Source organism: Amblyraja radiata, chromosome 1 (genome assembly GCF_010909765.2).
Source record: "Amblyraja radiata isolate CabotCenter1 chromosome 1, sAmbRad1.1.pri, whole genome shotgun sequence".
NCBI lineage: Eukaryota > Metazoa > Chordata > Chondrichthyes > Rajiformes > Rajidae > Amblyraja > Amblyraja radiata.
Genome location: NC_045956.1, coordinates 113,448,216 through 113,474,168, shown reverse-complemented (window position 1 = coordinate 113,474,168; position 25,953 = coordinate 113,448,216). Strand labels below are relative to the sequence as shown.

The 25,953-nt window shown below is 43.5% G+C and overlaps 1 protein-coding gene across 1 annotated transcript in view; it reads right to left on the bottom strand.

Annotated features, from left to right (window-relative positions):
* The window catches only part of tusc3 (tumor suppressor candidate 3), a 452,158-nt gene that overhangs the window by 266,216 nt on the left and 159,989 nt on the right, over positions 1-25,953 (bottom strand). The window contains exons 4-6 of the mRNA XM_033029228.1: positions 8,802-8,942; positions 7,179-7,319; positions 1,655-1,744 (exon numbers count right to left, since the gene is read on the bottom strand). Coding sequence (XP_032885119.1) covers positions 1,655-1,744; positions 7,179-7,319; positions 8,802-8,942 — 372 coding nt within the window. The remainder of the gene's footprint in view (positions 1-1,654; positions 1,745-7,178; positions 7,320-8,801; positions 8,943-25,953) is intronic.

Sequence of the window (25,953 nt, the reverse complement as noted above, 5' to 3'; positions counted from 1 at the left end):
GCTAAAGGGGAAAACATGGAACTCGAGAATGAGAGATGAGCGTACAGAGGAGGTGAAAGGAGCATAGTAATGTAAATGTTGAGAGATGGTAGGAGAAATGTGTGCACACTTGGATGGGGGCAGAGGAAGAGGGAAGGTAGGCAGGTATTACTTGAAAATGAGGAATTCAATGTTCATTTCATTAGATTGTAAGCTTACAGAGCAGCCCATCATGTGCAACCTTAACAAAGGCCTTACTGACGTCTATGTAGACTATGTCTACAGTGCCTTCATCAACCTTCGTGGTTATTTCTTTAAAATATTCAATTAAATGCATGAGACACAATCTCCCATGTACAAATTTCTTATCCCTTATTGTGTCTTTATATCTATCTCAGTAAAAAGAGGAGAAATATTCATTGAGGGCCTTTTGAAGAAGTAACGAGAACAGTTGACAAATTCAAAGTTATAGAAGGTCCTACCTTGACTTGATTTCTCAAAATGCAACACCTCGCACTTATCTGAATTAACCCCCATTAACGATCCCTCAGTTCACTTGTCCAGCTGATCAAGATCCTGCTATACATTTTGATAACCATCTTCGTTATAGAGGATACCACCCACTTTAGTGTCAACTTCAAACTTACTAATCATACTTAGTACATTCTAATCCACATCATTGATATAAACCACAAAAGCAATGGGCCTAGCACCGATCCCTGAGGCACACCACCATAGAAAGGCCTGCATTCTGAAAAACAACATTCCACCATCATCCTCTGCATCTTTCCATGAAGCCAATTCTCTATCCAGTTGGGAATCCATTTAAGGGAAGCTCGAGAAACACATGAGGAAGGAATGAATAAAGGGTGTTTATGAGAATGATTAGCATGAGCCTTGTCTGGAACCTAATCACCACCAAACTGCTTGCTTGTTGGAATAAATAGCTTGTAAATGCAGTAAATTGAAAGATAATAATCCCTCAGCCTCATTATTAACATATATAATGAAAACTTGATAAAACCCCATCAGTCTGAAGAAGGGTCTCGACTCGAAACGTCACCCATTCCTTCTCACCAGAGATGCTGCCTGGCCCTCTATTATTAAGTACCTTGATGTCAATCTAATTTATCTGTGTTCACCATTTTCTCTCCTCTTCTTAAATAGTGGAATTACATTTCCTACCCCCTAATCAATGGGAACCATTCTAAAATCTGTGAAATTTTGAAAGAAAATAATGGATGCATACATTATTTCTAAAGCCATCTCTTAAGATACTAATTGGGTTGTAGAATCTTTCAGTCATACTGCGGGGGGCTCTTTAGGTCTTAATTCTAAGTCAATTTACGAGCAATTGGTCCATGACCTTCTCCACATAGACAATTTATGTGCTTTTCCAGAAACCCCTTAAATGTGGTGAGAGTATCATATCAATCCTTAAGTACTCTTTTCATAAAATAAACTAAATCATTCAATAAATTTTTACAACTGAAATGCTCAATGCGACCAGTTTATAACCCTTATCCAATGAAAAGCAGGTAAACGTTACCAGGCATTCCATAATTCCAAAATGTAAAGCCAATAAAGTTTCTGTTTGAATCTACATGTCAAAATGTAAAGCCAATAAAGTTTCTGTTTGAATCTACATGTCATTTTTCAATTGTAAAGCACTTACCACTTGTCCATTCTGTGGGTTTTTATGGGCATAAGGTGGGCCTCGAATGTGATTCCACATTTGTCCAGATGTCATGGCAAATACCACACACTATAAAAAAATAAGAATGCCCATTTTTAAAACCTTTTTATTATATTCACTTACATCCCATAAATCTGCCACAACAAACATTTCCTTCAGTGGAATAAGAAACTGGCCTGCGAGTTTTACAATGAAGACCCCCAATTTAAATAAACAATAAACCCGTAAGGAGACAAATTGGCTGCCATTCAAAGAGATGACGAAAACAGTGTTCCTTGCTGAAGACAGAGATGTAAATGCATGAGTAGAGACGGCAAAGCAAGTCAGTGTAGTCTGTCAATTTTATGGATTTTGGAGCAGGCAAGAGATAAATTTAATCGTAGGAAACTGTTTCCTAACAGATGGGAATATCTTTATTGTGCATCGCTAATACACTTTTGTAAAAACGCACCACGGAACAATTTTCCATTAACTGAGACGCCATAGGTTATTAAAAGCAGAAAATGTTGGAAATATAGAAACATAGAAACATAGAAAATAGGTGCAGGAGGAGGCCATTCGTCCCTTCGAGCCAGCACCGCCATTCATTGTGATCATGGCTGATCGTCCCCTGTCAATAACCCGTGCCTGCCTTCTCCCCATATCCCTTGACTCCACTAGCCCCTAGAGCTCTATCTAACTCTCTCTTAAATCCATCCAGTGACTTGGCCTCCACTGTCCTCTGTGGCAGGGAATTCCACAGAATTCGTTTGAAAACGGTGAAAACATTTTTTCTCACCTCAGTCTTTATTCTAATGACCTCCCCTTTATTCTAAGACTGTGACCCCTGATTCTGGACTCGCCCAACATTGGGAACATTTTTCCTGCATCTAGCTTGTCCAGTCCTTTTATAATTTTATGTTTCTATAAGATTCCCCCTCATCCTTCTAAACTCCAGTGAATACAAGCCTAGTCTTTTCAATCTTTCCTCATATGACAGTCCCGCCATCACAGGGATCAATCTCGTGAACCTACGCTGCACTGCCTCAATCACAAAGATGTCCTTCCTCAAATTGGGAGACCGAAACTGTACACAATACTCCAGATGTGGTCTCACCAGAGCCCTATACAACTGTGGAAGAACCTCTTTACTCCTATACTGAAATCCTCTTGTTATGAAGGCCAACATTCCGTTAGCTTTCTTCACTGCCTGCTGTACCTGTAAGCCAACTTTCAGTGATCGGTGTACAAGGACACCCAGGTATTGCTGCACCTCCCCCTTTTCTAACCAAACCCCATTGAGATAATAATCTTCCTCCTTGTTTTTGCCGCCAAAGTGGATAATCTCACATTATCTATATTATACGTCTGACAGTAGCTATAGGGAGTGAACGGTGTCACATTCTGGTCCCTGACCTATCAAAACTGGAACAAATATAGACAATCTATTTCAGGCTGGAATGACGTTTCAAGAAGGTTGGAGATAATAATAGGAAGCCTTGTTTCGCAGCATACTGATTAGGCCACAACTGGAGTAATATGAATTTTTGATTCACTTATTCACTTATTTACAAAAGGAGATACTAGCATTGGAGGCAGTCCGAATATGATTTACTAGGCTAAATCATGGGATGAGAATGCTTTCCTATCATGAGTCAAGGGCCTGTCCCAAATGTTGATCACTTTTGTGTCTAGCCTCATGGAAAATAAAGATTAAAGCTCAAGCAGTACTTGTACAGAATTGGTTTTGACCATACCCATTCATTGCAAACTGTATCCATGAGCAGTTAAAATCAATGGGAACGTTTTCTCAATCTAAAATTCACACTTTCTCAATTGAAAGAGCAACAGGGGTAATCTACTGAAACTGCACATGCAAATCAGTTGTGAAAAAAATGAGAACCTGTGCACAGAAGGGCCATAGAAAGTAAGTTAAATTGAAAAAAAGATTGATCTGGATCTCGTTGACTGATAGCTACCAGTTCCAAAGGGAACTGTCAGCTATCAGCCATTTGTGCCTGAGGAAATCTCTGACAAGTACAGCCTAGCAAAAAGGTCCATTGAAGACAACAGTGCAGCAGTGCCTCCCTGAAGATTCAAAACTTTATACAAGGGTGGACTTGTGTTAGAATGTCAGACTCATTTAATAATATATACAGTGATTATACACATATATTATGCACATTTCAAATATTTTACATCTGCTTAATTATTTGAATATTTCAATAGTTTTCAAGTTTCTATCGGAGTCATTTCAGAATAGTTTAAAAGCTTTTGACAGTTAATGGGCTGTATTGGCCTAGTTCAGCCATTTAATTCAGGAGAAAAAATGGTCAGTTGAGTATTGTGGGAAAAATGCGGATCTGACATGATTTGGACCACATCTCCTTTTGGGAGCAACTTTGGGATGCATGTCCAAATTCCATATTTAAGAAGTACTGTAATTGCAGAAATAGCCAATTTATAACCAATTATTTATTACGTGTTTAATGCCACGTATACCTCACTTCAGCCAAATGTGGACGTATTGTGGTAAATTTAGAGAAAAAATAGAACGTTGAACCGTACTGGAAAGAAACAGGCCCTTTGGCCTACAGTATCTGTGCTGAACATGAGGCCGAGTTAATATCTGTTGCTTGCATGTGATCCATATCCCTCCATTCCCCGCATATCCATTGCCTGTCTAAATGTCTCTTGAATCCCACTATTTTATCACCTTCCACCACCACCCTTGGAGACACATACCAAGCACCCACTTCTCTGTGTAAAAAACATACCTTACCACTCTACTTTAAAAATGTCCCCACTAAACTTCTAGTCTTTGACAGTTCCACCCTGGAGAAAATATTCTGACTGTTTACCCTATCTAAGCCTCTCAAAAGTCTGGCCAACTTCTCCTTAAAAACTAATACCCGCTAATCCAGGTAGCATTCTGTTAAACCTCTTCTGCACCCTCTCCAAAGCTTCCTGCAATGAGGTGACCAGAACTGTCCACAATATTCCAAACATGCAACATGACTTCCTGAAATATATATTCAATAACTTGTCCAATGAAGGCAAATATATCATTATGCCTTATTTACCATTCTATCTACTTGTGTTGCCACTCTTATGCCCCTGTCCCACTTAGGAAACCTGAACGGAAATTTCTGGTCACCTTGCGCCCCACCCAAAGGTTCAAAGGTTCAAAGGTTCAAAGGTTATTTATTGGTCACATACACCTAGGTGTAGTGAAATGCTTCTTGCCAATGCAGCACATAAAGAAAGAATACAGACATAACATTAATAAGAGATTTAAACATAAAGAACATAGATAGATAGATATAATTTAGATATAATAATGTTTGTGTAAATTTTTTATTGTGGTTGTGTTCTTTATTACTGTACCGCTGCTGGCAACCCAAATTCCACCGACCTTGGTTGTGTGGCAATTAAATTATATCTATCTATAAAGAACATCCCCCCACAATGGCTCCCACCATGAGGGAAGGCACAATGTCCAGTCCCCAACCCCAGTTCACCCATAGTCGGGCCTATTGAGGCCTCCACAGTTGCCTCTACGGAGACCCGATGTTCCTGGCCGTTCTCGCCGGGTGATGGTGCTCCGGCGTCGGGAGAATCCTCACAGCGGCTTGGGACACCTGGAACGGCCGCTTCCGTACTAGAGGCCGCGGCTTCCGAAGCCGACAAGGCCGCGCCGGTTGGAGCTCCACTACTGGCGATCTCGTCGCGAGATCCCAGGCTCCCGGTGTACAGTTCGGCGCCGCCGCCCGCAGCTGGCCGCTCTACAGTCCCGCAGCTCCGCGATGTTGTTCCCGGCGGTCTTCAGCTCACCGGAGCTCCAGCGCGGCGACCCGGACAAGGCATCGCCCGCTCCACGATAGCGCTCCAGCGCTGTGCCGCTGCCAAAGCCGTGGTTCCGGGCGGTCCCCGACAGGAAACGCCGCTCCAGGCCCGCTGGTAGGCCGCGAGGACGGGTCGAAACTGCAGCCCGGAGAAAAGCTGCCTCTCCGACCAGGTAGGGACCCTGAAAGGTAGTTTCCCCCTTCCCCCCCCCCACCCCCCACATAAAAAAGTCTAGAACTCCAGAAACAAAAACACTTTAACTAACTAAAAATAAAACAAAAGATGAAAAGACAGACAGCTGCTGGCTGGGCAGCCGCGCACAGGTCAGCGCCACCCAAGGGATCCATGAGGTTCCCGGAGGTTTTGGTCACTCTCCCAAATGGTGGAAAGTGGTTTCTGCGTGGTCGAGGCTTCTTCTATGTTCCTTCGATTATTTAAACAAAGCCAAAACCGGCCTCGACTAAAAATAGGTTGCCGTTTGGTCAAAGCCAGTGGAGTGGGGTTGCTATTTACTTACGGGCAGTGAAAGGCAATCTCCTTCGCTGACCAGCCATTTTGATTGGATCATTGGAGTTTCACGACCGAGAAGGACCCACCAGAAGTTAAAATGCCCGCTAACTTTATTAAACTTCTTAAAACTGTCTCCACTCCTTCTCCCCCCTTTTTCCCCTTCTCCCCACTTCTCTTCCCCTTCTCCCCCCTTCTCTCTCCCCTTCTCTCCCCTTCTCTCCCCTTCTCTCTCCCCCTTCTCTCCCCTTCTCTCCCCTTCTTTCTCCTTCTCTTTCCGTCTCTCTCCCCTTCTCTCCCCCCCACCCATGTTCTCTAAAGGACTTACCGTGCTCTGTGGCAGCCGTTTACCTTCCTCTTCATCGCGCAGACAGCGCTCCTAAGCTGTTCCTGGTCCCCACCTTCGCGATGTGTTTGTGTGTGTGTGCGTGTGTGTGTGTGTGTGTGTGTGTGTGTGGTCGGTAGCAAAGATCCTATAGGATCTTTGGTCGGTAAATGCAGCTCACACTTCGGTCGAGGCTTTCCAGGCGAGTGACCAAAACCTCTGGCGACTCACGGAAACCTTCGGTCACGGGCAAGTTCACCAGAGGTTTCCGTTCAGGTTTCCTAAGTGGGACAGAGGCATAGGGAGCTACGGACTTGGAGCTCAAGGTCCTTTTGCACATCGATGCCATCAACTGCATTCAACCTCCCAAAGTACAGTCTTGGATTAAATTCCAACTGCCATTTCTCCCACCTTATTTGTAACTGATCTATATCCCGATGACAGCTTTCCACATTCCCTGTGATTCCAACAATTTTGGTGCCGTTTGTAAACTCACTAACCAACCTGTCTACATTTACATCCAAGTTGTTTATATCTATCACACCTCCCAAGCCTTGTTTCAACACTGCTTCCCTCTCTCCTTTTTATACTAGCTATCTTCCCTCATTCCTGATGTGGGGTCTTGACCCAAAACATCAACAATTCCCCTCCCTTCCTGTTTCAGATGGTGCTCCATTGAGTCGCTCCAGCAGTTTGTCTATTGATACAAGTATAACCTGTCAGATAATTTAGAAAATCTTACAAATGATCGCAATTAATGTTAGCACTGACATAATCAGTTGCATATGTAAAATATCCATGAAAAGCTGAAAAACTGAATAATTTCATGGTAATCTGAATACATACCAGAGCAGCCATGGCCCAACCAGTTTTATTGTAGATGAATTCCAGGTTATTTCTCCGCAAATACAATAGTCCTCCTACGAGTGAAACAAGGAGAGCCAAGGCAATGGTGCCTGAATAGTTAGGTGGCCTAAACACACGAATCTGAAAAACAAATAAATATATCCCTGAATCAACTTGTCATTTATCTACCTGCTATGTTAACTGTAATTGGAACAACTGGAGAGCAGCACAGTGGTGCAATTGAGAGAGCTACTGCCTCACAACTGTAGTGTTATACAATAATTTTGCCCGAACAGTCTGTGACCCATAGCGCTGTAGCCATATGTTTAAAACCCATAACGCTGTGGCCAGAGTGCCTTGTTTAAATCCCATAGTGCTATGTTTAAAACCCATAATGCTGTAGCCATAGCAACATGTTTAAAGCCCATAGCACTATGTTTAAAGCCCATAGCGCTATGTTTAAAGCTCATAGCGCAACTTCCTACATCCCAGAAATGTGCAAGTTGGTAAATTAATTGGCCTGTAATTTGCTTCTCATGAGCAGGTGAGTAGTGGAATCTGGAGAGGAATTAATATGCAAAGAATAAAGTGGGTTAGGATAGGATTAATAGAGAAATAAGTTGATGGTTGCACAGTCAATGACCCGAAGGCCGATTTCAGTATCTCTCTTTAATCTTGTGGAAATATCACTATTAGGATGCAGTTTCTTGAAAGACCACAAATATAAGCAAATACAATTTATTACAGGGATCAATGTCTACCATCCCTTTTAATTGCAATATTATTTAATGGCAAAATGAAAATAGAAAATGCTGGACACATTCAACTGGTCAAGCAGCATCACTGGAATGATGTCTGATGAAGAGTCTTCCACGTTAAATATTTCTCTTCCCACAGATGCTGCCTGGCCTGCTGAATGTTGCCATCACTTTTTTTTAAATTTCTTAAAAGGGCCTTATTTGTTGTGTGTCCTCCCTTTGGGTATCAAACTAGCTTGAATATATTACTTCCAAAGATAGACACAAATAGCTGGAATAGCTCAGTCGATCAGACAGCATCTAAGGAGGAAAGGAATAGGTGACGTTTCAGGTCGAGACCCTTCTCGAGAGCATCCAACGTTCCAATGCAATTTGTGGTTAGATTACCGGCAAGATTCCAGTGCACAAATTCATCCAAGCCCCTTATGCTACACAAATGCTACACTGTGACTGAATGTTGTAAACTAATATTTTAAAAAGACTTCACAATGGAACTACTAATATTCCGTATAGACACAAAATGCTGGAGTAACTCAGCGAGACAGGCAGCATCTCTGGAGAGAAGGAATGGTTGACGTTTCAGGACGAATGGGTGATGTTTCAACTCAAAACGTCACCCATTTCTTCTCTCCAGAGATGCTGCCTGTCCCGCTGATTACTCCAGCATTTTGTGTCTATCTTCGATTTAAACCAGCATCTGCAGTTCCTTCTTATACATACTGCTAATATTCTTTAGCATTTAATGTAAATGATCAAGAACAAATGTTTACTTCTCCTTTTTTAACCGTAATTTTTGCAATTGCTAAGCAAGAACTACATTAGAATTCAATGAAACCTTCACTTCAGACTATTTCTAACAACTTACATGGACATCAGTTCGGTCAGCTATCCACTTTGCCAGCTGCTCAGCTGCAAATCCGATTCGTTGGAGGTCAAAGGTGTCAGCTCTCTTGGGTTTGCCTTTTGGTGGAAAATGCATGAATGTGGGAGCAGAATTCATATTTAACTGGAAAAGAAAAAAAAAATTGCCTGAACATGTTAATTAAGTTTCCATCACATTATACACTTACGCCATGTCATTTATTTTTATCACACTTTATAGAAAAATCATTTTATGTGATATGGGCATTGGTGACAAGGCCAGTACTTATTACCTATTCCTAATTGTGCTGAAGATGTTGTCTACATCCAGTCAACTTAAACAAGATCCCATCCCCAGACACATTTACTTCCCATTCCCTTTCGACATATCAAAGGGATAGCTCCTCATGGCTACCTTGATTTCTCTTCTGTTCCGATTAATCACTCCCCATTTTAAAACTGACCCAATGTAACCACAGGATTTGCTATACCTGTCCTTGCACGTGTTCTCATTCCATCATCCAGGGCCCCAAACAGTCTTCCAGATAAAGGAGCAATTCACATGCTCTTCTTTCAATCTAGTGTATAACATTCAGTGTTCACAATGTGATCTCCTCTACACTGGTGAAATCAAATGTAGTTTGGATAATCATCTTGTGGAACACCTGTGTTTTGTACACATGAGTAACTCTAAACGTGCTGCCATTTTAATTCCCCATCTCCTTCTCGCTCGTCCTCATCAGATGTGCCCAGACAGAAGCTGGATGAGAATATACCAGTGATTAGTAAATTTGCAGATTACATTAAAACAGGTGGTATCATAGACAGCGAAGATCGTTATCAAAAATTACAGCAGGAGCTTGATCAGTTGGGCAGGTGTGCAGATAAGTGTGATGTGTTGCACTTTGGGAAGTCGAAACAGGGCAGGATTTTCACAGTGAACATAGGGCCCTGGGAAGTGTTGTAGAGCAGAGGGATCTAGGAGTACAAGTACATAGTCCCCTGAAAGTCACGACACAGGTAGAAAGGGTGATGACGAAGACTTTTAGCATACTGGCCTGACGAACAACAATAACAACATTTAAAAGACTTTTGGACAGGTACGTGAATAGCAATAATTTGAGGGATGTGGGCCATATGAGAACAAATCACACTAGCTTAGATGGGGAATCTTGGTCAGCATGGATCAGTTGGACCAAAGGGCCTGTACCCACGTTCTATGTGTGGGCATATTGCAACTTTCAGAACTCAATATTCAATTTTTCAATTTAGCTTATTGTATGTTTTTTTTTCCTGTATAATCATTGGGCACTTCTGCCTGTCATAATTTTGACAGTTATTTGCTTTCCATTAGTACAGTCACGTCTGCTGGTCCTGTACCACAGCCTTGTTATTCGTGATAACTTCACTCTTTGACTCTCAGACCAGACCGAAAGCATTCCCTTAATAAAAAAATGTGGGAAACACATTGGGCTGCAGGAACAACTGAAACTGCAGTTTTCAGTCACACCTCCCCAGCATATTCTTGGCCAACATCCCAGCTAAGCTAACTTTACAGGTTTAGCATGTCTCCAACAACTTTTACCAAATTCTACAGATGCACTATTGAAGGTTTCGCAACAGCTCTTTCCAAGAATGCAAAACATTGCACAGAATTGTCAATGTAGCCCAGTCCATCGCACAAACTGTCCTCCACCCCATTTACTTCATCGACACTTCATGCTGCCTTGGAAAAGCAGCCAACATAATCAATTATCATTTTTAACTCAGTCATTGTATCTTCTCTCCTCTCTTATCAGGCAGTAGATACAAAAGTATGAAGTGTATATCAGCAAATTCTGGAACAGCTTCTTCCCCACTAAACTCTTGAACGGGCATCCCATAAACTAAGGGTGTAGTTCCAATCTCCCAGCGTGCTTATTGCACTTTATCTGCAACTGTAATGTTACAACACAGTAACACTATATTCTGCATTCTGGTATATTTCCTTTTGAACCACCTGGTGCACTTTTGTATAGCTTGATTGTGCATATGGCATGATTTGACTGGATTACACAAGTGTTTCACTGTATCTCAGTACACATGATGACAACAAACCAATATCAAATGCCAACAGAAACCACATAGAAGCACAGTGGGCATCTTACTGCTACTTTAAGTCATGGTCTCACCCTGTAACAGATAAACAAATTCCCTTTGTTCTACCCATCACTCCAAACCTTCTCTGCTGCTTAAAATTAACTTTATTTTTCTCTTTCACAGTTCTTCAGAAGGATCTCGGCTCTAAGTGGTTAACTTTTTTTACACAAATGCTGCCTGACCTGTGGAGTGTTCTCAACATTTTCTGTTCATATTACGAATAGGACCATATTTGCTGTGTGCCTTCTCTCTCAGTATCCCAAGGATCATCCTAAAGATTTCATGTCCAATGCTCTACCATGATTTAGATTTCAATTGTTAGCAAGATTTCAGAGTACAATGTCACGTACTTTATATAAAAATACATCAGCCACCTTCATCAAATGCACTGGTTAATTGGTGAAGGTGCTCCAAATTGTGTTGCTGACGGGGGTGATTAAAGAATTTGAACCAAGCAATAAAGAAAGAGGCACAATTCCAAGTCAAGAAGGTGGCGATATATGGAGATCTCCAAAGACATGAATGGTTAAGAATTGTGAGAGGTACGGACAGGGGTTTCTGAGGCAACAAACTGGATTCGAGGACGGTGTGCTGCCTCCCTGGTGCCAGGATCCAGGATGTCACGGACAGAGTGCAGAAAATCCTCAAGGGCTAAGGTGAACAGCCGGAAGTGGTAGTGCATGTCGGCACAAACTATGTCGGAAAGAAGGGGATGAATATTCTGCAGCGTGACTTTATAGAGCTCGGAAAAATGCTGAAAAGCAGGACCTCCAGGGTTGTTATCTCCAGTTTTCTTACAGTTCCTCGAGCTGGCGAGAGCAGGAACAGGGTGCTACAGGACCTGAATGTGCGGCTGAGGAACTGGTGCAGGGATTTAGATTCTTAGACCACTGGGATCTATTTTGGAGTAAGGGGGAACTGTACAAAAGGGACGGATTGCACCTTAACAGGTGGGGGACCAACATTTTGGCAAGCAGGTGCTTTTAAACTAAGTAAGGGGAGTGGGGGGGGAGGGGGGGGGTGTCAAATGGCATAGTCAAGGATGGAGTTAAAGGGAAAGAGAGTAAAGGGATAGTTAATGACCCCAGAATTAACAGGAGAGAAAGCTCACAAAGGGATAGGAGAGAATGGCCAAGTGTAATAGGGATCGATGTGAAAGGTGAGATGCGTATGGAATTAAATGTATTGTATATGAATGTGCGAAGTATAAGAAGTAAAGTAGATGAGCTTGAGGCTCAGTTAGAGGTTGGTAGATATGACCGTGAGGAGGTGCCTGGTGAACTCACTGTCGTGGATATTATATTTGTATTTATTGTGTGTTTTTGTTATTTTTATTATATGTATGGCTGCAAGGCAACGAAATTTCATTCAGACCAAAAGGTCTGAATGACAATAAAGGATACTTTGACATTGACTTTGTTTTGAGATGGATTCTTAGAACAGCCTGTAATGGAACCGACCAGAGTAAGGGCAATTCTGGATTTAGTGTTTAATGAACAAGATTTGATAAGAGAATTTGAGGTAAAGGAACCGCTTGGAGGTAGTGATCATAATATGATTAGTTTTAATCTGCAATTTGAGAAGGAGAAGGTTAAATCGGAAGTTTCAGTGATGCAGTTGAACAAAGGGGACTATGAAGGCATGAGAGAGGAGCTGGCCAAGGTAGACTGGAAAGGGATCCTAGCAGGAATGATGGTGGAACAGCAATGGCAGGAATTTCTGGGCATAATCCGGAAGATGCAGGATCATTTCATTCAAAAAAGGAAGAAAAATTCTAAGGGGAATAGGAGGCAACCGTGGCTGACAAGAGAAGTTAGGGATAGAATAAAACAAAAAGAAAATATGTATAACACAGCAAAGAGTAGCTGGAAGCCAGAGGATGGGAAACTTTCATAAGACAACAGAAGGAAACAAAACGGGCAATAAGGGCGGAAAAGATGAAGTACGAGGGGAAGCTGGTCATGAATATAAAGAAGGATAGTAAAAGCTTCTTTAGATATGTTAAGGGGAAAAGTGTAGCAAAGTCAAATGTGGGTCCCACGAAGGCAGACAAGGGAGAAATTATTATTTGTAACAAGGAAATGGCAGAAGAGTTGAACAGGTACTTCGGATCTGTCTTCCCAAACAAACAAACAGACACAAACAATCTCCCAGATGTACTGGAGGACAGAGGATCTAAGGGGGTAGAGGAACTGAAATAAATTTCATTAAGCGAGAAATAGTATTGGGTAGGCTAATGGGACTAAAGGATGATAAATCCCCTGGGCCGGATGGTCTGCATCACCGGGTCCTCAGTGAGGTGGCTCTAGAAATAGTGGACGCATTGGTGATCATTTTCCAATGTTCAATAGATTCAGGATCAGTTCCTGTGGATTGGAGGGTAGCTAATGTTATCCCACTTTTCAAGAAAGGAGCGAGAGAGAAAACGGGGAATTACAGACCAGTTTCCCTGACTTTGGTCGTGGGAAAGATGCTGGAGTCAATTATTAAAGAGGAAATAATGGGGCATTTGGATAGCAGTAAAAGGATTAGTCCAGGTCAGCATGGATTTATGAAAGGAAAATCATGCTTGACTAATCTTCTGGAATTTTTTGAGGATGTGACAAGTAAAATCGATGAAGGGGTGCCAGTGGATGTAGTGTATCTAGACTTTCAGAAAGCCTTTGATAAGGTCCCGCACGGGGGACTGGTGACTAAAATTAGAGCACATGGTATTGGGGGTAGGGTGTTGACATGGATAGAAAATTGGTTGGCAGACAGGAAGCAAAGAGTGGGAGTGAACGGATCCTTTTCAGAATGGCAGGCAGTGGCGAGCCGAGTGCCGCAATGCTCGGGCCGCAACTATTTACCATATGTATTCATGATTTGGAAGAGGAAATTAGGAGCAACACTAGCAAGTTTGCGGATGACACAAAGCTGAGTGGCAGTGTGAACTGTGAAGAGAATGTTAGGAGGTTGCAGGGTGACCTGGACAGGTTGAGTGTGTGGGCAGATGCGTGGCAGATGCAGTATCATATGGATAAATGTAAGGTTATCCACTTTGGCGGCAAAAACAAGGGGGCAGATTATCATCTCAATGGGGTTAGGTTAGATAAGGGGGACGTGCAGTGAGACCTGGGTGTCCTTGTACACCAGTCACTGAAAGTTGGCGTGCAGGTACAGCAAGCAGTGAAGAAAGCGAATGGAATGTTGGCCTTCATAACAAGAGGATTTCAGTGTAGGAGTAAAGAGGTTCTTCTGCAGTTGTATACGCCTCTGGAGTATTGTGTACAGTTTTGGTCTCCTAATTTGAGGAAGGACATCCTTGTTATTGAGGCAGTGCAGAATGATCCCTGGGATGGCGGGACTGTCATATGAGGAAAGATTGAAAAGACTAGGCTTTTATTCACTGGAGTTTAGAAGGATGAGGGGATATCTTATAGTAACATATAAAATTATAAAAGGACTGGACAAGCTAGATGCAGGATCAATGTTCCCAATGTTGGGTGAGTTCAGAACCAGGGGCCACAGTCTTAAAATAAAGGGGAGGCTATTTAAGACTGAGGTGAGAAAAAAACGTTTTCACCCAGAGAGTTGTGAATTTGTGGAATTCCCTGCCACAGAGGGCAGTGGAGGCCAAATCACTGGATGGATTTAAGAGAGAGTTAGATAGAGCTCTAGGGGCTAGCGGAATCAAGGGATATGGGGAGAACGCAGGCAAGGGTTATTGATTGGGGACGATCAGCCATGATCACAATGAATGGCGGTGCTGGCTCGAAGGGCCGAATGGCCTCCTCCTGCACCTATTTTCTATGTTTCTATGTTAAGATAGAGGAAATAAAGGCATATTGTTTTTCGGGGTGATGTGTTAATAGAGTCATTGAGTAATGCAGCAAGGAAACAGGCCCAAGTCATGCATGCTGACCAAGATACCCCATCTAAGCCGTCCCATTTGCCTACAGTCCCATTTGGCCCACACTCAGATTCCTACTAAATCTTTCCTCTCTCACCTGAAAGCTATGTCTTCTGGTTCTGATTTGTCCACCCTGGGTAAAATACACTATGCATTCACTGTATCAGTAAAGGAAATGGGTGTGGTACACAGGGGCACACATTGGTATGCGCTGCCATGGGTGGTAGTTGAGGCAGATAATGGGATTTCAAGGTTTTTGGATAGGTATAGGGATATGCAGTGAATGGAGGGATATAGATCATGTGCAGCTAGGTAAATGCTGGTCTTGGCATTATGTTTGTTTCAGACACTGTGGGCTGCAGGGCCAATGCTTGTGCTATACTGTTCTATGTTCTATATCAATTCTCCTCATGAATTTATATACCTCTATAAGATTACCCTTTAGCTCCATACGTTCCAAGAAATAAAGTCCTAGCTTGTTCAAAAGCTCCATATAAAGATAATACTCACAAGCCTATCAAGCTGCTTCTTCTGAATTAAAATTAGTTGTTGCTTCTTTTTCAATCGATTGAAATCTTTGAGTTGGAGGGGTTTTGGCTCGAAACGTTCCCTATTTCCTTCGCTCCATAGATGCTGTTGCACCCGCTGAGTTTCTCCAGCATTTTTGTGTACCTTCTGAAATCTTTGATTCTGGTTATCATCTCTACAAATAATTAAAAATCCTCAAGCCTGCTACCGCTCTAATAAATCCTTTATTTACTCATTTTATGTTAGTATCTATGGCAAGGAAAACATTTCTTGCGTAAAGCTAATACCGTTATGTAACGGGTAATAGGTCATATTTTAAAATTACTGCCGTCCTTGAAGTGAAGTTCTTAGAATTTTACGCATCAAACCTCAACCTCAAGGATATTTCCTTGTCAAAATAGTTTGTAACTTGCAAGGGAAATTACAAGCAATGATGCATTAGCTTGAATATTTCCAGACAGTAGAGGCCATGTACTTGGTAAATTGAAGACATTTTTGGTCAGATGGTGTAGCACATCTTGCAGATTATACTTGGTGGAAGTATGGCGGACTTGTGGTGCAGAAAAGTAATGTTTAAGATTGTAGATGGACTGACGATCGCACAGATTACTTTGTCCCAGATGGTATTGCAGGAAGTGCACTCATCTGGGCTCTGCTGAATGAATGTTGGAAAGTCCGTGGGAAATTTGCAGGAAAGCCACATACTCTCAGCTTCTGACCTGCACCGGAGCCACATTATTGTTGTGGCTGGTAAATTACTGATCGATAGTGACTCAAGCAGATGATGGGGAATTTGGTGTTTTCTTCAAAGTCTGACATCCCTTCTAAAATCTGAAGTGCATAATTGAACTCGACATTCTTACTAAAGTCTAATCAGTGTCCTTCATATTCTGTCTATTAATGAAGCTAAGAATCCTAAATGCAATGTTTAAAACCTCTTCAATTTGCAGGGAAAGAAGGAACATCCCAGTTGACATGGGAAATAGAGATAACAGAAAATAACCAGGCACTGAAAAGATGTAAGCTATCATTGAAAACCAGTCAGAAAATGAACAGTGCAGATAAAGACTGGAAAAAAAGGTAAAATATCAAAGTTAATGAAAACGAGTCAAACATGTAGCAGAAAATTGAATCACATTTTCGGTAATAGACATTAGTTAAAGGAAATGCAATGGAATAATGTGACTGATCTGTGATAACAATGAAACCTAGTGGCCAAATTTACAAATATTTTCAGAAAGTGAAAGGATTGATATATTGTTAGAATAGAGGACGGAGGATTAAAACTAAGGGATTGTAACGGCCTGGACGAGGTCAGGAAAAGGCCAGACGTCAGGCAGGTTCAACAGTAGTTTTTAATGACACAGCGAGAACACACACACCCCCGAGAAGGACCTCGGGAAACCCCGTGGTAGATCAACACCCCTGTCCCTCAATAGCCGAGGGGGATGACCCAAGGAGCGGCCTAACCCCCAGGGACCGCCACAGGACCCCCGTCCCCCAAGTACCCGAGGCATGAAACGGACAGGAGGGCGTATGCAGTGGCCAGCCCAGGTGCACACCATGCTCGGCACAGGAGCAGGCAACTGACCAACAGGTGCAGGGGATGGAGTAGCCAGTGGAGGAGGTAACCTAGACAGAGGGCGCCTTCGCTTACGGGGCCGCGCTACCTGCACCGGCCGATCAATGACAATATGCGCCGGCTTCAGCCACGCAACCAAAACAGTCTCATGCCGACCCCCCATGTCCAGGACGAATGTAGATGAGCCATGCTCTAGGACTCGGAAGGGACCCTCGTACGGCCGCTGGAGGGGTGTCCGATGAGCATTCCTACGCAGGAAGATGACCTGGCAGTCCTCCAGAGCAGAGGGAACGTGCGGACGGAAGGACCCATGACGACACGTGGGCACCGGCGCCAGCTTTCCCACCACCTGCCGAAGACGTTGCAGGGCGGGTGCAGTGCGGATCCCCAGCAAAACCCACGGGAGAGCGTCCACCCGGTCCGGATCAGTGCGCCGTGCCTTTAGGACAGCCTTGAGTTGGCGGTGAAACCGCTCCACCAGTCCGTTCGCCTGCGGATGATATGCCATCGTGTGGTGTAGGCGAACCCCAGGAGGCGTGCCATGGCCGACCACAGTTCCGACGTGAACTGAGGCCCCCGGTCCGATGTTATGTCCAGTGGCACACCAAACAGGGCGATCCAGAGCGCCACCAAGGCTCAAGCACAAGTGGCTGTTGAGGAATCAGGTAGCGGAATGGCTTCAGGCCACCGCGTGAAGCGGTTCACGACGGTGAAGAGATAGGTCATGCCCCGGGACGACGGCAGCGGCCCCATGATGTCCACGTGAATGTGGTCGAACCGCTGCCGAGGGATGACGAACTCCTGCAATGGCACACACACGTGTCGTTGCACCTTAGCGGAGTGGCACGGGATGCAGGTGCGCGCCCAATGTCCAACCTTCTTCCGCAGCCCGTGCCACATGAAGCGGGAGGCTAGCAGGGCCATTGTCGCCTGGATGGAGGGATGCGCAAGCCCATGGAGCACCTCAAACACCCTGCGCCGCCAGGCGACGGGGACGATGGGTCGCGTAAGTCCAGTGGAGACATCGCACAGCAGCGTTGCGCCCCCAGGACCATATACAACGTCCTCCAACAGCAGGCCCGAATCTACCGTACGATAGGCGGCCATCTCCTCGTCGACCAGCTGTGCCGCTGCCAGTAAGAATAATTAATACCCTCAGTGACTTGGAGAACCGCGTGAACCGCAGGTCGTGTGATGAACGGCGGGGTCACCAGTTGTAGTGGCCTGGACGAGGTCAGGAAAAGGCCAGACTTCAGGCAGGTTCAACAGTAGTTTTTAATGACACAGCGAGAACACACACACCCCCGAGAAGGACCTCGGGAAACCCCTGTCCCTCAATAGCCGAGGGGGATGACCCAAGGAGTGGCCTAACCCCCAGGGACCGCCGCAGGATATTATATAAAATAGTTTTACCCAGATTACTACATTTGATTCCTTTTATCACTCATTTATGGAATGTGGCTGTCATGAGCAGGACTGGCATTTATAGTCTGATTGGTCTCCAACTGAATGGCTTTATCACTTCAGAAGAAGGAATCCATGTAACTGTCAGTTGGGAGCCTCTTTCAGACATTACTGAACAACCCAGCATTTATTACGCTAATATTAACTGCTCCGAATTTTCATTTAATTATGATTTGGAGTTCCTGGTTTCTGTGGTGTACTTTAATCTCTTGACATTGTATCAACGATGGTATCATTTTCTTCTGCATTTATGTTTGTTGCTGGAAGCTAGAAAGACATAACAGATATTATAAATAAAATATTTAATTCCACCTTGGATATTAGAGTTGAGCGAGAGAGCAGGAGGCTTGAAAATGATATACCACCACATTCACAAAAGAAAAGGAAAACTGGGTAGAAACATAGAAAATAGGTGCTGGAGTAGGCCATTCGGCCCTTTGAGCCAACACCGCCATTCAATATGATCATGGCTGATCATCCAGAATCAGTAGCCTGTTCCTACTTTCTCCCCATATCCCTCAATTCAGTTAGCCCTAAGAGTTATTTCTAACTCTCTCTTTCATACATCCAGTGAATTGGCCTCCACTGCTTTCTGTGGAAGAGAATTCCACGGATTCACAACTCCCTGGCTGTAAAAGGTTTTCCTCATCTCAGTCCTAAATGGCTAACCCCTTATTATTAAACTGTGTCCCTGGGTTCCAGACTCCCCCAACAAGCGTAACATTTTTCCTGCATCTAGCCTGTCCAATCTCTTAAGAATTGTATATGTTTCTATAAGATATCCTTCTAAATTCAAGTGAACATAAGCCAAGTTGATCCATTCCTTCATCATATGTCAGTCATGCCATCCTGGGAATTAACATGGCAAACCTATGCTGCACTACCTCAATCGCAAGAATGTCCTTCCTCAAATTAGGAGACCAAAACTGTGCACAATATTCCAGGTGTGGTCTCACCAGGCCCTTGTACAACTCCAGTAGGACCTCCTTGCCCCTATACTCAAATCCTCTCGCTATGAAGGCCAACATGCCATTAGCTTTCTTCACTGCCTGCTGTACCTGCATGCTTACTTTGAGTGACTGATGTACAAGGACACCCAGGTCTCTTTGCACCTCCCCTTTTCCTAATCTGACACCATTCAGATAATAATCTGCCTCTTTGTTCTTGCCACCAAAGTGGACAACCTCACATTTATCCACATTATACTGCATCTGCCATACTTCTGCCCACTCACCCAACCTATCCAAGTCACCCTGCAGCATCCTCATAGCATCCTCCTCGCAGCTCACACTGCCACCCAGCTTTATATCATCCGCAAACTTGGAGATGTTACATTTAATTCCTTTGTCTAAATCATTATTATATATCATAAATAACTGGGATCCCAGCACTGAGCCTTGCGGCACCCCACTAGTCGCTGCCTGCCATTCTGAAAAGGACCCGTTAATTCCTACTCTTTGCTTCTTGTCACCCAACCAGTTCTGTATCCATGTCAATATCCTACCCCCAATACCATTTGCTCTAATTTTGCACATTAATTAATCTCTAGTGTGGGACCTTGTCAAAGGCTTTTTGAAAGTCCAGATACACCACATCCACTGGCTCTGCCTTATCCATTCTACACATTACATCCTCAAAAAATTGCAGAAGATTACATAGAAACATAGAAAATAGGTGCAGGAGTAGGCCATTCGGCCCTTCGAGCCTGTACCGCCATTCAATATGATCATGGCTGATCATCCAACTCAGTATCCCATCCCTGCCTTCTCTCCATACCCCCTGATCCCTTTAGCCACAAGGGCCACATCTAACTCCCTCTTAAATATAGCCAATGAACTGGCCTCAACCACCTTCTGTGGCAGAGAAGTCCACAGATTCACCACTCTGTGTACAAAATGATTTTCTCATCTTGGTCCTAAAAGACTTCCCTCTTATCCTTAAACTGTGACCCCCAGTTCTGGACTTCCCCAACATCGGGAATAATCTTCCTGCATCTAGCCTGTCCAACCCCTTAAGAATTTTGTAAGTTTCTATAATATCCCCCCTCAATCTTCTAAATTCTAGCGCGTACAAGCCGAGTCTATCCAGTCTTTCTTCATATGAAAGTCCTGCCATCCCAGGAATCAGTCTGCTGAACCTTCTCTGTACTCCCTCTATGGCAAGAATGTCTTTCCTTAGATTAGGAGACCAAAACTGTACGCAATACTCCAGGTGTGGTCTCACCAAGACCCTGTACAACTGCAGTAGAACCTCCCTGCTCTTATACTCAAATCCTTTTGCAATGAACGCTAACATACCATTTGCTTTCTTCACTGCCTGCTGCAACTGCATTCCTACTTTCAATGACTGGTGTACCATGACACCCAGGTCTCGTTGCATTTCCCCTTTTCCAAATCTGCCACCATTCAGATAATAGTCTACTTTCCTGTTTTTGCCACAAAAGTGGATAACCTCACATTTATCCACATTATACTGCATCTGCCATGCATTTGCCCACTCACCCAACCTATCCGTCACCTTGCAGCCTCCTAGTATCCTCCTCACAGCTAACACTGTCCCCCAGCTTCGTGTCATCCGCAAACTTGGAGATGTTGCATTCAATTCCCTCATCCAGATCATTAATATATATTGTAAATAGCTGCGGTCCCAGCACTGAGCCTTGCGGTACCCCACTAGTCACTGCCTGCCATTCTGAAAAGGACCCGTTTACTCCTACTCTTTGCTTCCTGTCTGCCACCCAGTTCTCTATCCACATCAATACTGAACCCCCAATACCATGTGCTTTAAGTTTGCATACTAATCTCTTATGTGGGACCTTGTCGAAAGCCTTCTGAAAGTCCAGATATAACACATCCACTGGTTCTCCCTTATCCACTGTACTAGTTACATCCTCGAAAAATTCAGTAATATTCGTCAAACATGATTTACCTTTCATAAATCCATGCTGACTTTGTCCAATGACTTCACCACTTTCCAAATGTGCTGCTATCCCATCTTTAATAACTGACTCCAGAATTTTCCCCACCACCAATGTAAGACTAACTGGTCTGTAATTCCCTGTTTTCTCTCCCCCTCCCTTTTTAAAAAGTGTGGTTACATTAGCTACCCTCCAGTCCTCAGGTACTACTCCAGAATCTAAAGAGTTTTGAAAAATTATCACTAAGCATCCACTATTTCTGGGGCTACTTCCTTAAGTACTCTAGGATGCAGCCTATCCGGCCCTGGGGATTTATCGGCCTTTAATCCATTCAATTTACCTAACACCACTTCCCGGCTAACCTGGATTTCACTCAGTTCCTCCATCTCATTTAACCCCCGGTCCCTTGCTATTTCCAGCAGATTATTTATGTCTTCCTTAGTGAAGACAGAACCAAAGTAGTTATTCAATTGGTCTGCCATGTCCTTGTTCCCCATGATCAATTCGCCTGTTTCTGATTGCAAGGGACCTACATTTGTTTTAACTAATCTTTTCCTCTTCACATATCTATAAAAACTTTTGCAGTCAGTTTTTATGTTCCCTGCCAGTTTTCTTTCATAATCTATTTTCCCTTTCCTAATAAAGCCTTTTGTCCGCCTCTGCTGCACTCTGAATTTCTCCCAGTCCTCTGGTAGGCTGCTTTTTCTGGCTAATTTGTACGGTTCATCTTTTGTTTTGATACTATCCCTGATTTCCCTTGTTATCCACGGATGACTACCTTCCCTGATTTATTCTTTTGCCAAACTGGGATGAATAATTGTTGTAGTTCATCCATGCAGTTTTTAAATGCCTTCCATTGCATATCCACCGTCAACCCTTTAAGAATCATTTGCCAGTCTATCTTGGCCAATTCACGTCTCATACCCTCAAAGTCACCTTTCTTTATGTTCAGCACCCTTGTTTCTGAATTAGCAATGTCACTCTCCATCCTAATGAAGAACTCAACCATATTATGGTCACTCTTGCCCAAGGGGCCACGCACAACAAGACTGCTAACTAACCCTTCCTCATTACTCAATACCCAGTCTAGAATAGCCTGCTCTCTCATTGGTTCCTCTACATGTTGGTTTAGAAAAATATCCTGCATAAATTCCAAGAAATCCTCTTCCTCAGCACCCCTGCCAATTTGATTCACCCAATCTATATGTAGATTGAAGTCACCCATTATAATTGTTTTACCTTTGTTGCACGTGTTTCTAATTTCCTGTTTGACGCCATCCCCAACTCCACTACTACTGTTAGGTGGCCTGCACACAACTCCCACTAGCGTTTTCTGCCCCTTAGTGTTTCGCAGCTCTACCCATATCGATTCCACATCCTCCAAGCTAATGTCCTTCCTTTCTATTGCGTTAATCTCCTCTCTAACCAGCAACACTACCCCGCCTCCTTTTCCTTTCTGTCTATCCCTCTTGAATATTGAATATCCCTGGATGTTCAGCTCCCAGCCTTGGTCACCCTGTAGCCATGTCTCCGTGATCCCAACTATTTCATATTCATTCTGCACATTCAACTCATCCACCTTATCACGAATGCTCCTTGCATTAAGATACAAAGTCTCAGGCTTGCTTTGACAACACTCTTACCCCTTATACAATTATGTTGAAAAGTGGCCCTTTTTGATTTTTGCACTGGATTTGTCTGCCTGCCACTTTTACTTTTCACCTTGCTAACTATTGCTTCTACCCTCATTTTACACCCCTCTGCCTCTCTGCTCTTGCACCCATCCCCCTGCCACATTAGTTTAAATCCTCCCCGACAGCACTAGCAAACACTCCCCCATGGACATTGGTTCCATTCCAGCCCAGGTGCAGACCGTCCTGTTTGTACTGGTCCCACCTCCCCCAGAACTGGTTCCAATGCCCTAAAAATTTGAATCCCTCCCACTTGCACCATTTTTCAAGCCACGTATTCATCTGCAATATCCTCCTATTTCTACTCTGACTGGCCCGTGGCACTGGTAGTAATCCAGAGATTATTACCTTTGAGGTCCTACTTTTAAGTTTATCTCCTAGCTCCCCAAATTCACCTTGTAGGACCTCATCCATTTTTTTACCTATATCATTGGTGCCAATGTGCACCACGACAACTGGCTGTTCACCCTCCCCCTCCAGAATGTTCTGCAGCTGTTCAGTGACATCCCTGACCCTTGCACCAGGGAGGCAACTTACCATCCTGGAGTCTCGTTTGCGGCCGCAGAAACGCCTATCTATTCCCCTTACAATTGAATCCCCTATTACTATTGCCCTTCCACTCTTTTTTCTCCCCTCCTGTGCCGCAGAGCCACCCATGGTGCCATGAACTTGGCTGCTGCTGCCTTCCCCTGATGAGCCATCTCCCCCAACAGTATCCAAAATGGTATACCTGTTTCGGAGGTAGATGACCGCAGGGGACTCCTGCACTACCTGCCTACTGCTATGCTGGCTAGTGGCCACCCGTTCCCTTTCTGTCCTCTTACCTTTTACCTGCGGTGTGACCAACTCACTGTACGTGCTATTCACGACTTTCTCAGCATCGCGGATGCTCCAGTATGAATCCAACCGCAGCTCCAATCGTTCAATGCGGTCTGCCAGGAGCTGCAGCTGGAAACACTTCCTGCAAAAGTAGTCACCATGGACACCGACCATATCTCTGATCTCCCACATGTTGCAGGCTGAGCAAACCACGGGCCAATCTCCACTGACATAACTTACTCCCAAATTAAATCAACTCCCTCACACTATAAAAATCTTTATCCTTTAAACTGTACCTTTACTAATAAATACTGTACCCTTAACTCACAGAACCCTTAACTCACAGAACCCTTAACTCACAGAACCCTTAACTCACAGAACCCTTAACTCACTCATCCCTTAACTCACTGATCCCTTAACTCACTGATCCCTTAACTCACAGAACCCTTAACTCACAGAACCCTCAACTCACTGAACCCTTAACCTGAAAGCAGAAATGAAAACCTGGGGTTGCACCCAATCAGCTGCTTCCTCTGGTCCTCTTCCACCAATCAGAGGTTTCCACCAGACCCCTTCTCTGGAAGTGAGATGGAACGCTGCAGATTTGGGTAACTCCTCCTCTCGCTCCAACGGCTCCCCGGGCCTCTGTGAAGGCAAGCCCCACGCTCGATTTATAACTCACCGCCCAGGTAACTCCTCCTCTCGTTCCAACGGCTCCCCGGGCCATTAGTCAAGCATGATTTCCCCTTCGTAAATCCATGCTGACTTTGACCGATCCTGTCACTGCTTTCCAAATGAGCTGCTATAATACTCGATTTATTCAGAAAGTAGAAGCACTAGGTTAAATATCTTGAGTATAGGCAAAACTATCTGGAGTTCATGTATGATTATAAAAATTAATGACGGAGAAGAGATTTCAGAAAGATATAGGAAGACTTGAAAATGGAAAATGGAAAGACACATGGCAAGAACAATTTAATGATGTGATTAATTGTGAGGAGATGAACTTTGCCAAAAACAGCACAGAGAGCCAGTGAAAGGAAATTGGTCCAATCAAATCACCTTTTAATAAAGATTAACATACAATTTGTTCTCCTGTCTGCAGCGTCTGCACATTGGCCTTCAGTGACTTGAATACAAATATACTCAAGTCCCTTTGAACGGCATTGCGAACCGACCTCTCATGATTTAACAAATATTCTGCTTTCCTGGTATTTTCTTCAAAGTGGACAGTGAAATAATGATTGGGAATTACAGATGAGATTAAGAAAGAAATGTCTGAAGAGGAAATATAAGAAATGAAAATAAGTGGTCTTGATATTCCTCAACACCTGGACGGCACATTATCAGGTTTTTGAAGATAGTTCATAATATTGTAGGGAGTATCTGTGATAGTCTGGACACCAAGGTTATCAGGCTATACAATTGCTATCACCATCATCTAAGAGATGGAAATCAATGTCTGCTGAACATAGCTGATGTGACTGGAAGAGTGTAAACAGATGAAAATGAATGAGGGAAGCAGGAAAAGAAAAATAATACTCTGGTATTTTATTTTATTCTTCACATGTTTATGTTATAATGTTTTATTCTTAATTGTTTACTGTATATCATGTTGTTACTTGCAAGCAAGTACATATACTTGCTTGCAAATTCCTTGTATGTGTACATACTTGGCTAATAAAATTTATTCAATTCAATTCAATTCAATGTTGAAAATATGAGACTCAAAATACTGCTTGTAATCTGATAACTAGAGAATGCTGAAAATACTCCACAGATCGGGTAACATATGTGGTGAGAGGCAAACTAAGTTAATGTTACAAAAGTTTCAGATACACTTCTGGCACAATCTGGAAAATCCAGTTAGCTAATGGGGCTGTCCCACAGTACGAGTTAATTTAAGAGTTCTCCGGAGTTTCCTCTGATTCGAACTCGGAGAATGACGGTAATAGCCGCTCGTAGGTACTCGAGGCTCTCGTGGATATTTTTCAACATGTTAAAAAATCTTCACCAGTCTTCCCGAGCTTACCGCGTTTCCCGAGTACCTGCCGTTAGCGTTAAGAGCCACTAAAAGAGACGTCCCGAGCTCCGACGTACCCGCTACATACATTCTACGTGCTT